Raw genomic sequence first — 13396 nt, forward strand, 5'->3', positions numbered from 1 at the left:
GTGGCCAATTAACCTAGCATGTTTTTGGAATGTGGGAGGAAACCGGAGTACCCGGAGAAAACCCACGCACGCATGGGAACATGCAAACTCCACACAGAGATGGCCGAGGGTGGAATTGAACCCTGGTCTCCTAGCTGTGAGGTCTGCGCGCTAACCACTCGCCCGCCGTGCCGCCTAAATAATTTATATCATAATAAATTTAATTCATAATATATATAATTCATTTCAAGCTAATTGTTTAAATGTAGAAATAATCTGTTCCAGGGTCAAACTGTAGCCTTCATAAAACCCATGAGGCTCCACTGTAGACGCTGTATGTTTTTTGTGGGCTAGACATTTTCAAATAATAAACAATTCCAAAGAAACGTCTGCCATCTTTGCTGATCATGTTTTATCGGACGCGGGCTTGCTTGGAGTCTCTGAGGAATAATATCTTCAGTTTGCCGTTTGATTTGCAGCCTGGGCTGAGGTCGCCACTTTTTAATTGGATCACACGTCAAAACGCGGTGGTTTGTTTTCATCACAAAACCTCCACACGGCGATGGCGGCCAAGGCCGGCGGCTCGTATCTCCACGGGGAAGCGTAATAACAGATGAACGTGGAGTGTGTTTGACGTATATTAGCCGGCGTGGAGAATGATGTTGGACGGCCGCAGCAGGATCCAAAGGCGGCAATGTGGAGCTACTAATTAGCAAACATATTTCCTGCCTGCCGTTGAAACGCCAGGCGGGCTGCGTTTATTTTCTTTGACTGTTGATTCTGGCGCGGCGCGGCCTCGGCAAACAGCGCCATTGTAACTTGGACGGACGCTCGTCTTTTCAAGTGAGACTCCTTTGAGGAAAAGTGGAGACGGATCGGATGGCGGCGCTCGGCTTTTCCATCCTAATGAGAGAGTGGAGACGCGGGGATGGTGTTTGATCCCTGGCATGGAAGCCTCTATTTATGCCTGTCAGCAGCCATCACTCCCCCCCCCAACCCGTGTGATCAGATCACTCAGCTCGTCTGGAACCTCCCGCCGTGACGCTTATCGATGATGATGGAGATGGCAGACAGTATGATTTTATTAGCAGAGCCTTGCTAACATTTCATATGGTACCTTTTAGCTCCAAACCACACAATACGCTAGAAGGTTCTTCAAGGTAGCCAGAAGACCATGAGACCCTCGTCGACCTTCACCCTTCATCAAGTGGAACCATGTGAGCGCTAATTATAGCAATTAATTGGAAGGATGTTTGAGTGTGATGTAACTTTAGAGAAAGTCAACACAAACTTACACTAAAACACTAAACACCCCCACTATTCACCAAAAGCCACAAATGGGCACGCCCATAAAAAGCCACAATATTGATACGTGGGGGCACAAATGTCAAATTGTGAGTAGATAAAAGATAGCTATCAACAAACCTCAGTGATGCTCTTTATGGCTGCGGTAATTACTAGCTAGCTAGTACGTACTTCACGTGACGGCTAACGCGGTGACGTCACTCAAAATGAACCAATTGTTTGTTTACTTGCCGCGAACGATCTAGCCATCCATTTTTCGCTAATCTTCGACAGAAAGACGTTGTTTGAGAGGGTGAAAAGTCAACTTTGTTGTGAAAAAAATGGCATAAACGGAACTTACTCAATTTTAATGGAAGACCCCGTCCTATACCTTCAGGTTTACACCAGGTGGTCCAGTCCAGCACAGCACAGGACAGTCTGGAATAGGAACGCCTGCGAGATGAGCGACATAATTATCCACCAATCAATACACCAATCACCACACTCCAGCTCCGCCCCTTTAGGTATACCGTCATCTAATACTTTTACTCTATAACCCACAACCATTAATCCTAACGCTAACCCCGATTAAAAACCTTTCAAATTAACACTCATCCTTAAACCAAACTCTACAGACCATAACCTTTAATCTAAACCCTTATCGATATTGAACCGTAACCTCTTAACACCCAAACCCTCAGTCCCTTGCTAGGTTGAATGTAGCAACATCTGTTGAGACTCAAACCCTAAAATGATACATCCATGATAATATACAATATTTTGCTGTATTTAAAACATTTAAAACATTACCTGAACTTTGTTCGTGGGTGCATTGATTCCACATCTAGTGCTACTTCCTACTACAGCAGCAAGCATGTCAAGGGTGTCTGTCTGGGCTCTAAACCCCTCTAGCGGTGAAACTAAGTCATTACAATGATTATTAATGACCATGGAAGCTAGGTTGGTAATATAAACCAAGGGTGCGTTTAGCACACATTAGTGGGAGTATAATAACAGTGCTGTATCAGACAATGAATCCGTCTGAATCCCTTCCCCTACCCCTTAAATCTGAGGGCCAAGTGGAAGAAGCCGCTAAGAAATGGGACACCACCTGATTCTCATTACATCATCAGCCTTCACCACTTTCTGGCTATGGCGGAGGCCAGTGGTTCCCAAATGTTTTACAGTCACGTACCCCTTCAGACATTGGACCTCAGGCCATTTAGTTCAGAGCCGGTGGATACATTGATGGTGGGCTGTCTACAATCCTTGCTCAAAAGCATGTACGTTTCCTGCAGTACTGCATATGAACACACGATGGGGACACACACCCGAATAAAGCTGGTTTCGACTGTCACGTGACAAAACAGGAAGTAAGAGATGACTATGTCTGGCTGTACGACAATACAAGAAGCAGGCATTTAATGTGGCAAAGTCGATCTAAAGTAGGGTAAGAGTCCTTTTTATTCTTTGAAAGATGGACATGCCGCTCATGGGAACACGACGTAGTAAAATAAAAGTGAGTAGACGTTCATTGAGTGTAAATTTGTTTGAAATGAAAGAGTACAACTGTATTGAACACATATCGGATGATACAGTGATGTCGTGGAACCCTAATGTGTAAACATCACGTCTGTACAGGTTAAATATTCTTGTTATGGTAAAAATGTTGACGATAATCCTATAAAATGTTACTATTCTGAACCCGAAACACATTTTCTGCCACAAAGACGTTTTGGGGTTGTGTTTTGTGTAAAATGTTGCCCGCTTGACTCCAACCAACATATTTGTCTTTCTCCACAGCATGGAGGATGATGAACTTCCGCCAGCGGATGGGATGGCTGGGCATGGCGCTGTACTTGCTTACGAGCCTTCTAGCAGTCTATTACGTCTTTGACGTCCAGCGTTTCCGGTTAGAGCACGTGCAGAGTGCTGGGATCCGGCCGTCCTCTCCGCCCAGTCAAAGCATCCATGCTCGCCTAGTAGCACTTCCTGTGTGGATCTGGGTGGCGGCCATCTTGCTCCCCTACGTGCAACTTTTCCTCTTTCTCTTCTCCTGCACGAGGGCAAACCCTCGCGCCATCGGATACTGCGTCCTACCCATCTGCCTCTCGCTGCTCTGCAAGCCACCCAATCACAGCAGCCCGCCGCTGATTGACACGTGACTGGACCCCATCAGAACACCAGTATGGACACCTTTATTAGACATCTCGTGTCACGTGACAGATGTTTTGTCAGTTTACACCATTAAAGGATCTCTGAGGAGCAGTGCGACCTAGCTAGTAGGGAGACCAGTTTGGTCTTACCTAATCACGCTGGAATTGATTAGGACTCTTCTGATTTCATTTGATGATCTTCTGTGTTGAATTTTAATGTAATCAGTCAAATAAAATGAGGATAAAAGACAGTAATGTGAGACGCTGTTGATTCATCCAAGATTCCTTTTTTTATTTACAACATAAATGACAGTGGAAGATGAACCTTTTAGTGAAAAAGTAGTTAGCGCTTTCAGTCGCTACATTTTGGATCTTTTAGCAGAGGGTGGAAGGTCCGAGTTTTGATGTTTCTCTGCCTCATCATCTTCATCGCTATCTTCATCGCAATCTTCATCTTCTGTAGCAAAGGAAGAATATGAATAATTTTTAACACATTAAGGTCATACTGAACATAGATAATTAATATAATCACTAAAAGCAAATAAAAACTACTTTAAGGTGGAGCATATCGCTAGCATGTTGTGGCTGTGAATTTGACCTCGGACCTCACTGCTATTTGCATGCCCAAGGGCAGCTGGGGTAGGCTCCAGCTTATCTATGAACCTGAACAGGGGAATTGCTGACGAATATGAATACACAGCAGAAACCGCCAAAGTAATTGTTAAAATGTGAGCCATTTTGTACGCTAACCGGAAAGTGTACGCAAACCCAGGCAGAATTTCACATACTTTTTTGACATTCACAGAAACACTAACTGGGTGTACGCTAACGGAGGTTCCACTGCGTCTATATAGTGTATGTTGTTAAAATTGTTCTGTTATTCAAATGTATTTGTATCTATTGTCTACTCAAAAACTATGTTTCTTTTATGGTTATATACTGAAGACAGACACACCCAGAAAGCTCAGAAGCTACATTTGCATCATAAATATAATCACTCACATGTAATATTTGTAAAATAATTCCATCATGTGTAATGTATATATTTTCGTTTTTTATTGAACTGATACACCTGCTGTAATATATAACACAAAATAAAAAGGTTCATATCTTGTTAGTCCATGAATAAGATTTATACACACATCATTTTAAAAACGTGTGACTCAGTTAAAAAATGTAAAGGTCTTCTTTGTCCTGTCATATTTTTTCACTTTACGTTTCTTTGGAAACGATAAACTCCCCTATCGTGAGCTGTGTATCGTCACACCCCCATTTACAGACTATATTAGCAGTATTGCATACTATTTACAGAATATCTCCTGCATGCTAGTGAGTGTTATGAACAGTGTGTTTACTAAAGTCTACTATTAGAACATTCCAATGTAAGATGGCTCTTCAGGCTTCCGTCAGCTGATGAAAGAAAGGCAAACCTAAAAAGTGCTCACCAAATGAGCAGTCCCCGATGACTCTTTCCCCCTCTACGAGTTCGTTCAAAAGCGGCGAGATGTTTTGTGCAGCTTGTCGAATTCCTCCGATTAATGATGTTAGCGTGTTCTCCACTTTAACGTTTATTTTCTGCTTTTCTCCGTTTCTCGACTTCAGAACGATTGAAATTGTGGAATCCGCCATCTTTCCTGCGCACGTCTATGACGTCATCGAGCAGCGCTTCATGTTTCCTACATAAAATAAAGTTTGTCGTTCGTATGTTTTGTAATTATTACTTAACACATCACATGCAATTGCAATTATTTATGGTAATTTCTATTTGAACAAATGTGGTGTCTGAAATTTGTACTACAACACCATTGCGGAAGTAAACCGGATGTTGTCTTCGCAACTAGCATTAGCTAACATTTTGACAACAAAGTCAAGAGGCCCTGTGAATGATAATGATTAATTCCTTATACTGCATCGACTGACTGTGGGTTTCAACATCACGGTACGCGTGGTAATCCGTTTTTATTATCTATTACATGTTAGGCAACCAGATTGAATCCCTTACGCCGATTTAGCACTAGCACACGACTCGAGCAGCGATTCCGTTCATTGTGAAGCTGAATAACACCAAGTGTGGGTGGTATTCCTCATCTTGTTCATGTGGTGATTATATGCAGTCGACAAGTGTGTAAACTGCTCACCAGATTGAGTCATTCGGCCAACTGTGCGTGTGTGATTGTTGAGGTATTCAAATTGTTCAGACAGGAAAGTAACTGTCGTCGTTCACGTTTGTGTGGCAGCTCAAGATGTCAGAGGAGCACCTGGTGACGTCAGAGGAGCAGACGGTGTCTTTGGTGGACGTCTTGCAGGAGGATGAGGAGTTGGAAGAAGAGGCTTCTGCTGTATTGGCGGGAAGTGACCCGGATCACTGCTCGTACCCTCAGGTGAATGATAATGATGAATGTCTCCGCCGAGCAGCAATTTTATATGTTCATCCTGTCACTACAGTAACACTACAGTAACACTACTGTAACTTAAATATCAAAGTTGAGATGAAGATGATTTGGTGAATGTGTGTGCAGGGTTACGTGAAGCGGCAGGCTCTGTACGCCTGCAACACATGCACGCCAAAAGGAGGCGAAGCCGCCGGTGTGTGTTTGGCGTGTTCGTATAAATGCCATGAAGGTCATGACCTGTTTGAGCTCTACACCAAGAGGTGGTGACCTTTAAACCTTTTGATCAGTTAACACTACACTACAAAAAGACGTTATTGGTAACATAATGTCTTATTGTGTTTTGCAGGAACTTCCGTTGTGATTGTGGAAACAAGAAATTTGCAGATGGACGATGCAAACTCTTTCCTGTGAGTCCCTGGCCTGTGTGTGTGTGTAGACCAGTGATTTTCAACCTTTTTTGAGCCACGGCACATTTTTTACATTGGAAAAATTTTGTGGCACACCACTAACCAAAAATGTTCCAAAATGTCACCACGACCTCACACGTGCATCAATAAGTCTATGGGAGGAACAAGGTAGGTGTTGCCACACGGACCAATATTACATTGCTCTGCCAGTCTTTACACCACAGACACTCCACAGTAGCCACGTTTTTACATCACCACTTTTTCTCTTTCCGAATGACCTTTCGGGAAACAATGGTATCCATGGAAAGGAATATTCCAATCTCTTGTCTACATGCGCCGTGAAAATCAAACAGAATCGTCAATAGGGCATGCCCAGTAAAACGTAAACATCAACATCACGTGATACCAGCTTCCCCAAGTTTTTCTTTCACTTGTTGGAATAACTCCGTATTGCCAGTTTTTCCTTCATCCAGTTTTGGAATTTAGTTAGAATCAAAAACAAACTTTGCTTAGTCCAGTGCCGATTGCTGGCCTCCATTTTTAAAACTGAAGAACGTCTGGATCTGCGTGTTACGTCATATCTGAGCATGCGCTGAAAGAACGCACTCGGGATCAATTTAAACAGGAAAAGATCACATTCAATATTGCTAATATTTTATAATTAAACTCGAGACATGTTTTATATAGATATATATTTTCTTTTTTAATAAAAGTGGACTTGTGAATGGCGTATAGAAGGGTTTAGATTCTGTTTCACAGATGGCGCTAATGCACACGAAAGCTGCTTGCCAACCGCCAATAACAACAGAAGAAGAAAAACACCACGAAGAAGAAGGCACCCTGACAACTTTCCGTTTGAGCGGGTACAAGATACCTCAATCGGATTTGTTAAGGGAATATTCCATCCCTGTTCAATTCTTTCCGTTTGAGCAAATAAACCAAATGCAATTGGAATATTTGGGTCCATGTATACTATTGACATAATGGCTATTGACATCATATTTGCAAATGATGATTAATCAATGTTCACTATAAAAAGTGATATTGGATAATTCCTCACAGCACACCTGACGGTTTCTCAAGGTACACTAGTGTGCCGCGGCACAGTGGTTGAAAATCACTGGTGTAGACCAATGTTTACTGCCTTTATTCTGGTTGACTGATGGCAAACATCAGATGTTGATTAGTCTATCTAAACATGATGCAAGACTCATTTCCCTCATCTCATTTCAATGAGATTTGAGAGGGGGGGGTGCGCGCTGGTGCATTTTGTGAATATTTATATAACACTTTTTTGTCCTCAAGCATCCTGATCAGGTATTTTTTGTTTGTGTGTTAGGACAAGGATGATGTCAACAATCTGAATAAATACAGTCATAACTTTTTTGGCGAGTACTGTACTTGCCGTCGGCCGTACCCTGACCCGGAAGACCAGGTGAGATGAGACTTTCATGTTTTTTTTTTTAGTGAGAGTTAAAACCTCTCAAAGCTTATTTATGTTCTCAATGATTGTATTCACAGGTTGAAGATGAAATGATTCAGTGTGTGTTATGCGAGGACTGGCTGCACGGTCGGGTGTGTTCTTCTCAACTTTAATATTGATAAAGTCACTTGTACGATACGCAATCTAATTGTGTGTGTGTGTGTGTTCAGCACCTGGGCTGTGAGGTTCCAGAGTGTGTAGAACTGCAGGAGATGATCTGTGAGTCGTGTATGAACAGAAACACGTTCTTGTGGTGCTACGCTTCTCACCTGGCAGGTAATTGTCTGATTTCCTTTTCCTATCAATAAAGTCTACAGTTGCCCCTCCTTTAACGCGGTTCATTGGTTCAGCCACAATAAGCGAATTTCCGCAAAGTAAGATAAAAAAAACGTAATATTAACATGTTTGACTCTCTAAATATTATTTTATATTTTAGAGCTCTGTACAAATAGAATAACATCCCAATAGTCACTTTTATACCCCCATTATTCCTTCTATGCATCACATTGTTCAGGCTACGACCTCGCTACTGAGCTAATTAGTTAGCCAATTTAGAAGTGTTTCAAATGTAATGGGGAAGATGGACAAAAAAAACGTACCACTTCCACACTCAAACTCAGCAATGGCATGTCAGCTCAGCAGCCAGTCTCCATGCAGTCTAGGTAATTTAACATCCTGTCTCATAGCATGACTGATGTCTAGTGACCACAATACAACATATCGCTTGTCATTCAATATTTCTTTTGACAAATAATAGCCCATAATAGTCAACCACAAAACCGGGATCATTTATTCATTATTTCTTGAAAAAACATGACACAGTGAGGGAGCGATACTCAAACCACGATATAGCAAAGACGACTGTATACATAAGTCAGGGAGGTCCAAAATATTCCTGGGGACCACTTTCCACCCGCAGCTGTTTTATTTTTGGCTTGCGCCACATTATAAAAAATATAATTAATAATATTTTACACAATTAAAATACAAATATTAAGAGAAAAAGTTGTACATTTACTAGAATAATGTAATAACGATGAGGTAGCATCAAGTTGAAAAACTAAAGACATAAAATAAAATTGGAATATGAAAAGCAAAGACTGAATATTTTTTTTATTTTGATTGAAAAATAAATAAATCATAAATACAATGAAAAAAATGGCGGAAATGGGGAAAAAGCAAAGACAGGATTATTCATTCATTCATTTTCTACCGCTTATCCTCACAAGGGTCACGGGGGGTGATGGAGCCTATCCCAGCCGTCTTCGGGTGAGAGGCGGGGTACACCCTGGACTGGTGGCCAGCCAATCACAGGGCACATATAGACAAACAACCATTCACACTCACATTCATACCTATGGACAATTTGGAGTGGCCAATTAACCTAGCCTGTTTTTGGAATGTGGGAGGAAACCGGAGTCGACAGGAATATTATTTTTTTAATTATTTGAATATTCTCACTGGAAAAAGTTTGGACACCCCATGACCCAAGCCCACTTGTCTGATTAATTTCCTATCTAATCTCACACTTCCTGTCCAGTTCCGGCTCCTGCGGTTGAGTCCGAGGTGAAGGAGACGGGTGCACACCTGGATGGGTCTGATAAGGTGAGGATGACATCATCAATTGCTTATCGACCCGTCATTAAAAATGGACTCGTGACTTCAGGTTGACGACATCGCTGAGCCGAGCTGCAAGAGAGTCCGTCGGGAGGAGCAAGAGGATCCAAGTTGCAGACTCAAGCAGCTTCAAGCCATGGATGCTAAGCGGGTGCAGTCTGGGGCGGTATTTTGGCCGTCGGGGTGGCGCTCAAAGCTGTGCCGTTGCAACGCCTGCCAGGTACTAGAAGTCTTGACTTTCTGTTTCACTCGCAAAAGCTCCTGGTCACACATGTCTTCTGATGTCTTCAGGAGACTCTGTCGGAAGCAGGTCTCTCCTTCCTGCTGGATGAGTTGGACACGGTCCTCGCTTACGAGAACAAAGGGAAGAGTGAAGAAGAGCGCAAGCAAAGTCCCGACCCTCTGATGTCAGCACTAGACAACCTAAACAGAGTACAGCAGCTGGAGATCATCCACGGTAAGCAAAAGTGACCGTTATCGGCTTGTCAGACCATAAACATGTGCGCTGAGTTTGATTCTACTTCCTGTCAGGATACAACGACATGAAAAGTGAACTGAAGGACTTCCTGCAGAGATTTGCTGCAGAAGGAAAGGTAAGCGGCGTGGACCTTCAAGACCACATCTGACCAGCTGGGTTGATCATGAAAACGGTCCAAAGACTGCCGCCTTTTCGTGTGACAGGTCGTGACCTCGGATGACATTCGGGAGTTCTTCGAGCAGCAGCAAAGTCGCAAAAGAAGACAAGTTGACAGACGCTTCGACTGTGCCTGAAGCCCGCCGACCTTTTCCCGATGTCCTCTCGTTGTCTGTTTTGTGGTTTTTCTTCATGTAGAATGCTTTTTGTTCACTTTTCTTTTCAGGGGTCAAAGATCAGTCAACTTCCTTTTTAATTAAAAATAAAATGTCAGGGCCAGTGAAGTTTACGTTTATGCTTTTTCTCTGTTTACTAAAAAAATGATACTACAGTATCACATGTATTGTCTACACCAGGCCTGTGCAGAATTCAGTATTTCGCATTTCAGTTCATTGAATTGAATGCAATTCATTCATTCTCATCACATATCAGTGAGAATTATATATTTTTAACATGCATTATTTATAATTATCATAATTCACCACAGTACTCCAAATGTTTGGACAGCCATTTTAAAGACTTGGATAACGCAATTATCCCAGACATTTTTATGTAGATACATTTTTAAATCGGCAACAAAAAAAAAGTAAACTGACATGAGTTGCGTTCAAAATCACCACGTTATTTTAAGATGAATTCACATATTTTGAGTCAATTTTATGGGATTTCTTTAAATGCAGTAAAATGTACTGAGCATTAAGGTTTACAAAGTGAGTGACAAGAATATCCACTTATGGTTTTTATTTGAATTCCTGTTTTAGTACCGGCGTCACCAACCTTTTTGAAACCGAGAATTACTTCTTGGGTCCCGATGAATGCGAAGGGCTAGCAGTTTGATACACACTTCTCAAATAGCCAATCTGTCTGTAATATATGCTATTGTGATTAATTAATGATATTCATCTACCCTACTGCAATACTTATAAAGCTAGCAGTTAGCAACATAACATCTCAGCTACAAGCAGTACACTAAACACTGAAATAGCATGCTAACAATATCCATCCATGCTAATGGCTAACTTAGCTCAGCGGTTAGCGACCGGCTCGGCGGCTGAATCCCAACACATTCCTTTATCACGATGCAAACAGCGTCTAGCATCGTAGGAATGAGAAATAATAAAAATTACTCACGTTTATAAGCTCACATTGTTAGTTGAACATCAAATGTTACAACACTGACACCTGCGCGGCTGCCCTGTTGCATTCAGGTACCCCTCGTAAATGGGAGCTGCGTTTAACCATGTTCACTTCAAGCAGCAAAAGAGAATGGACACTAGTAAACAAGTCTTTTGTACAAATGATTAAGGCAAGGGTCTCAAACTCAATTTACCTGGGGGCCACTGGAGCTAGGGTCTGGGCAAGGCTGGGCCGCATCAGGTTTTCCAAAAAAACAAAAACATTTATTAAAAACAGAAAAATATACAAACTTTTTCAGTGCTTTGGTTCCGATTTTCTACAATAAAAGCTCTGATAAAACATTCCAATGTTCTCAAATATCTTCATTTTTATTTTTCTGCACAAAATAAGATGAAAAATAAATAAACAAATTAAGAATAAAGAAAATCAATCAATCAGTAATAAATAAATATAATAATAATAATTAAACTGCAAATAATAAAAACTTAAGAAACCACATATAGTTGGTGGGTAGACAAATTATTTTTTTCAGATTAAAATGAACAAAGCATTATTAGAGCCCTGTAGACATGACAAAACACGACTATAGTCACATTTATACTTTTTTTATTTACAACATATTGCGCAACTGCAGGGTCTTGAGACGCATGCTAACTCGCAAACTAGAGAGCTAGCGACCTAAACGGTAGCCTTCAAGTTATTTCCTTTAAACTTCAATAGCCAAAAACTTACCACTTCCACACGGATAGGGAGCATAACTATTAACAGTTATTTAACCTTTAACATGAACATTAATCAAACGTAATAATTTTTTCTGGGTACATGATACCATACAGCATCCATATCAAACTTGCGCGGGCCGCACTAACATGAAACTTTCATATCAAGGCGGGGGCCTCGAAATATATTTATCTTCGTTCTGAGGCCCTTGAACCACCCAGTGCTGAATCTGTGTGTGTGTGTGTGTTCACAAGGGCATGTGTTGCTTCAAACATGTTTCCATCACGTCGCCTTTTCTTCTCTGGACAAAATGTAATCAGCGCTTCTGTTCTGTTGAAGCCCCCCCTGGGACCCCCTACGCCCCGCCCCTTCCTGTCAGTGTGTGTGCTTCAGCAGCTCAAAGCAAAGACAACATCATTTATGATGATGGCCACCAGAATTGTGAAGAAGGTCATCGGCGTCTCTGAGGGCTTTTTTTGTTGTCCTAAGGGGATCTTCAGGGACAACACGTGCAAGATCTACAGCAAACCTCCCAGAAACCGTATCGGAGCCGGGGTAAGGAACAAGAAACAGATTCTGTGTCTGGAAAGCAGGAATTGAGTTATGTTTTCTATTTTTTTCTTGTATTATCAAAGGACATTTTGGGTTTTCACGTAAGAAATGAAATTCTACTAAATTGTTAACAGTTTGAAGCAATTGGAGGTTGAAGTGGTCGTCATGGTACTCATGAACTTGGTCTTCATGAACCCGGAGCTGAAATGGCAGCTGTGACTGTTTTTTTTTCCTCTCTTTGTGATAGCAAAGTTTTTTGGTGATGTCGGTGTTTGCAGTGGCCATGTTGGCGCCATCGGCCTGGATTCTCTACCATCTGCCAGAGTATCGCCAAAAGTCCCGCCAGACGCCCAGAAGCTGAAGCAGTCTGCCCATCAAATCATCAAAAGGATCCCAACTTTATTTGAATACCAAATGCGAAACAAGCCATTCTTACATTTGATTGCCGACAATAAAGACGGTGAAGTCGCCGCCACATCAATTCTCCACTTTTTATTCTTCCTGTCTGACCTCAGGTTAGATGCAATTATTGTTCATTTGGAGTTTGTTAGGTGGAGTTGACCCAAGGATTGTGGTAATAATCCAACAAATGGTGATATAAAACAGTGATTCTCAACTGGTGGGTAGCAGGTTTAAAAAAAAAAAACAGTAATTGCCCATTGTACGTGAAGGCACCTCATGTTCTGTCTGTGCTACTCGCTTGCTTCGTGCCATGTTTATGGGTGACTTTATGGGTGTCAAGGTTAAGTGGGAGGACATCATCTGGCACCAGTGGCGTCATTAGGCCTATTTTAGGGGGGCTTCAGTTCCCCTTAATAATTTGATATTTTTTAATTGATTTTTTTTTACAAAAAAAATCTCTGATAAATTTCATATAATAGGGCAAAAGCAGGCTAATACTAGCCTACTACTACTAACAGTAGTAGTAGTAATAATCAGAAGAAGAATAGGCTAATTAATAATATAATAAAAATGAAAAAAATTAAAAATTAAAAATTAAAAATTAAAAATTAAAAATTAAAAATTAAAAATTA

The 13396-nt window shown here is 41.4% G+C and overlaps 2 protein-coding genes, 1 long non-coding RNA gene and 1 other non-coding gene across 6 annotated transcripts; 3 read left to right on the forward strand and 1 right to left on the reverse strand.

The window, feature by feature from the left end:
- Window positions 1-2452: 2452 nt before the first annotated feature.
- tmem251 (transmembrane protein 251) lies at window positions 2453-3670 on the forward strand. 2 transcript variants are annotated; one of them, XM_078794579.1, is made up of 2 exons: window positions 2453-2782; window positions 3067-3670. In XM_078794579.1, exon 2 carries the CDS (start codon window positions 3075-3077, stop codon window positions 3426-3428), a length of 354 nt encoding a protein of 117 aa, XP_078650705.1. In that variant the 5' UTR covers window positions 2453-2782; window positions 3067-3074; the 3' UTR covers window positions 3429-3670. The 2 variants fall into 2 exon arrangements, with proteins under 2 accessions (XP_078650705.1, XP_057921213.2); XM_058065230.2 differs by having other exon boundaries at window positions 2455-2713.
- Window positions 3671-3686: 16 nt separating this feature from the next.
- LOC144901252 (uncharacterized) lies at window positions 3687-5508 on the reverse strand. The gene is made up of 2 exons (XR_013629417.1): window positions 4865-5508; window positions 3687-3876 (listed from the first exon to the last, which is right to left on the reverse strand). It is a non-coding gene; the product is annotated as an uncharacterized LOC144901252 (long non-coding RNA).
- ubr7 (ubiquitin protein ligase E3 component n-recognin 7) lies at window positions 5213-10232 on the forward strand. 2 transcript variants are annotated; one of them, XM_058065227.2, is made up of 12 exons: window positions 5213-5367; window positions 5657-5800; window positions 5939-6072; window positions 6159-6219; window positions 7559-7654; window positions 7741-7794; window positions 7873-7978; window positions 9243-9307; window positions 9369-9539; window positions 9611-9776; window positions 9851-9912; window positions 10001-10232. In XM_058065227.2, the coding sequence occupies exons 2-12, from the start codon at window positions 5663-5665 to the stop codon at window positions 10088-10090; spliced, it is 1143 nt and encodes a 380-aa protein (XP_057921210.2). In that variant the 5' UTR covers window positions 5213-5367; window positions 5657-5662; the 3' UTR covers window positions 10091-10232. The 2 variants fall into 2 exon arrangements, with proteins under 2 accessions (XP_057921210.2, XP_078650704.1); XM_078794578.1 differs by having other exon boundaries at window positions 5227-5358.
- A 1958-nt stretch (window positions 10233-12190) lies between these two features.
- LOC131136099 (uncharacterized) lies at window positions 12191-12843 on the forward strand. Its single transcript, XR_013629418.1, has 2 exons — window positions 12191-12365; window positions 12610-12843. It is a non-coding gene; the product is annotated as an uncharacterized LOC131136099 (transcript).
- The last annotated feature ends 553 nt before the right edge of the window (window positions 12844-13396 follow it).

This window comes from Doryrhamphus excisus, linkage group LG11 (genome assembly GCF_037039965.1).
Source record: "Doryrhamphus excisus strain RoL-2023G ecotype Guam linkage group LG11, RoL_Dexc_Guam_v1.1, whole genome shotgun sequence".
NCBI lineage: Eukaryota > Metazoa > Chordata > Actinopteri > Syngnathiformes > Syngnathidae > Doryrhamphus > Doryrhamphus excisus.

What these genes read in the sequence shown, in the direction of transcription:
- ubr7 (XM_058065227.2), top strand. Translation starts at nt 5,663, where the DNA reads ATGTCAGAGGAGCACCTGGTGACGTCAGAGGAGCAGACGGTGTCTTTG. An exon ending in ATCACTGCTCGTACCCTCAG is followed by an intron (nt 5,801 to 5,938) that starts GTGAATGATAAT and finishes ATGTGTGTGCAG; the next exon opens with GGTTACGTGAAGCGGCAGGC. An exon ending in CTACGCTTCTCACCTGGCAG is followed by an intron (nt 7,979 to 9,242) that starts GTAATTGTCTGA and finishes CTTCCTGTCCAG; the next exon opens with TTCCGGCTCCTGCGGTTGAG.
- tmem251 (XM_078794579.1), top strand. Translation starts at nt 3,075, where the DNA reads ATGATGAACTTCCGCCAGCGGATGGGATGGCTGGGCATGGCGCTGTAC.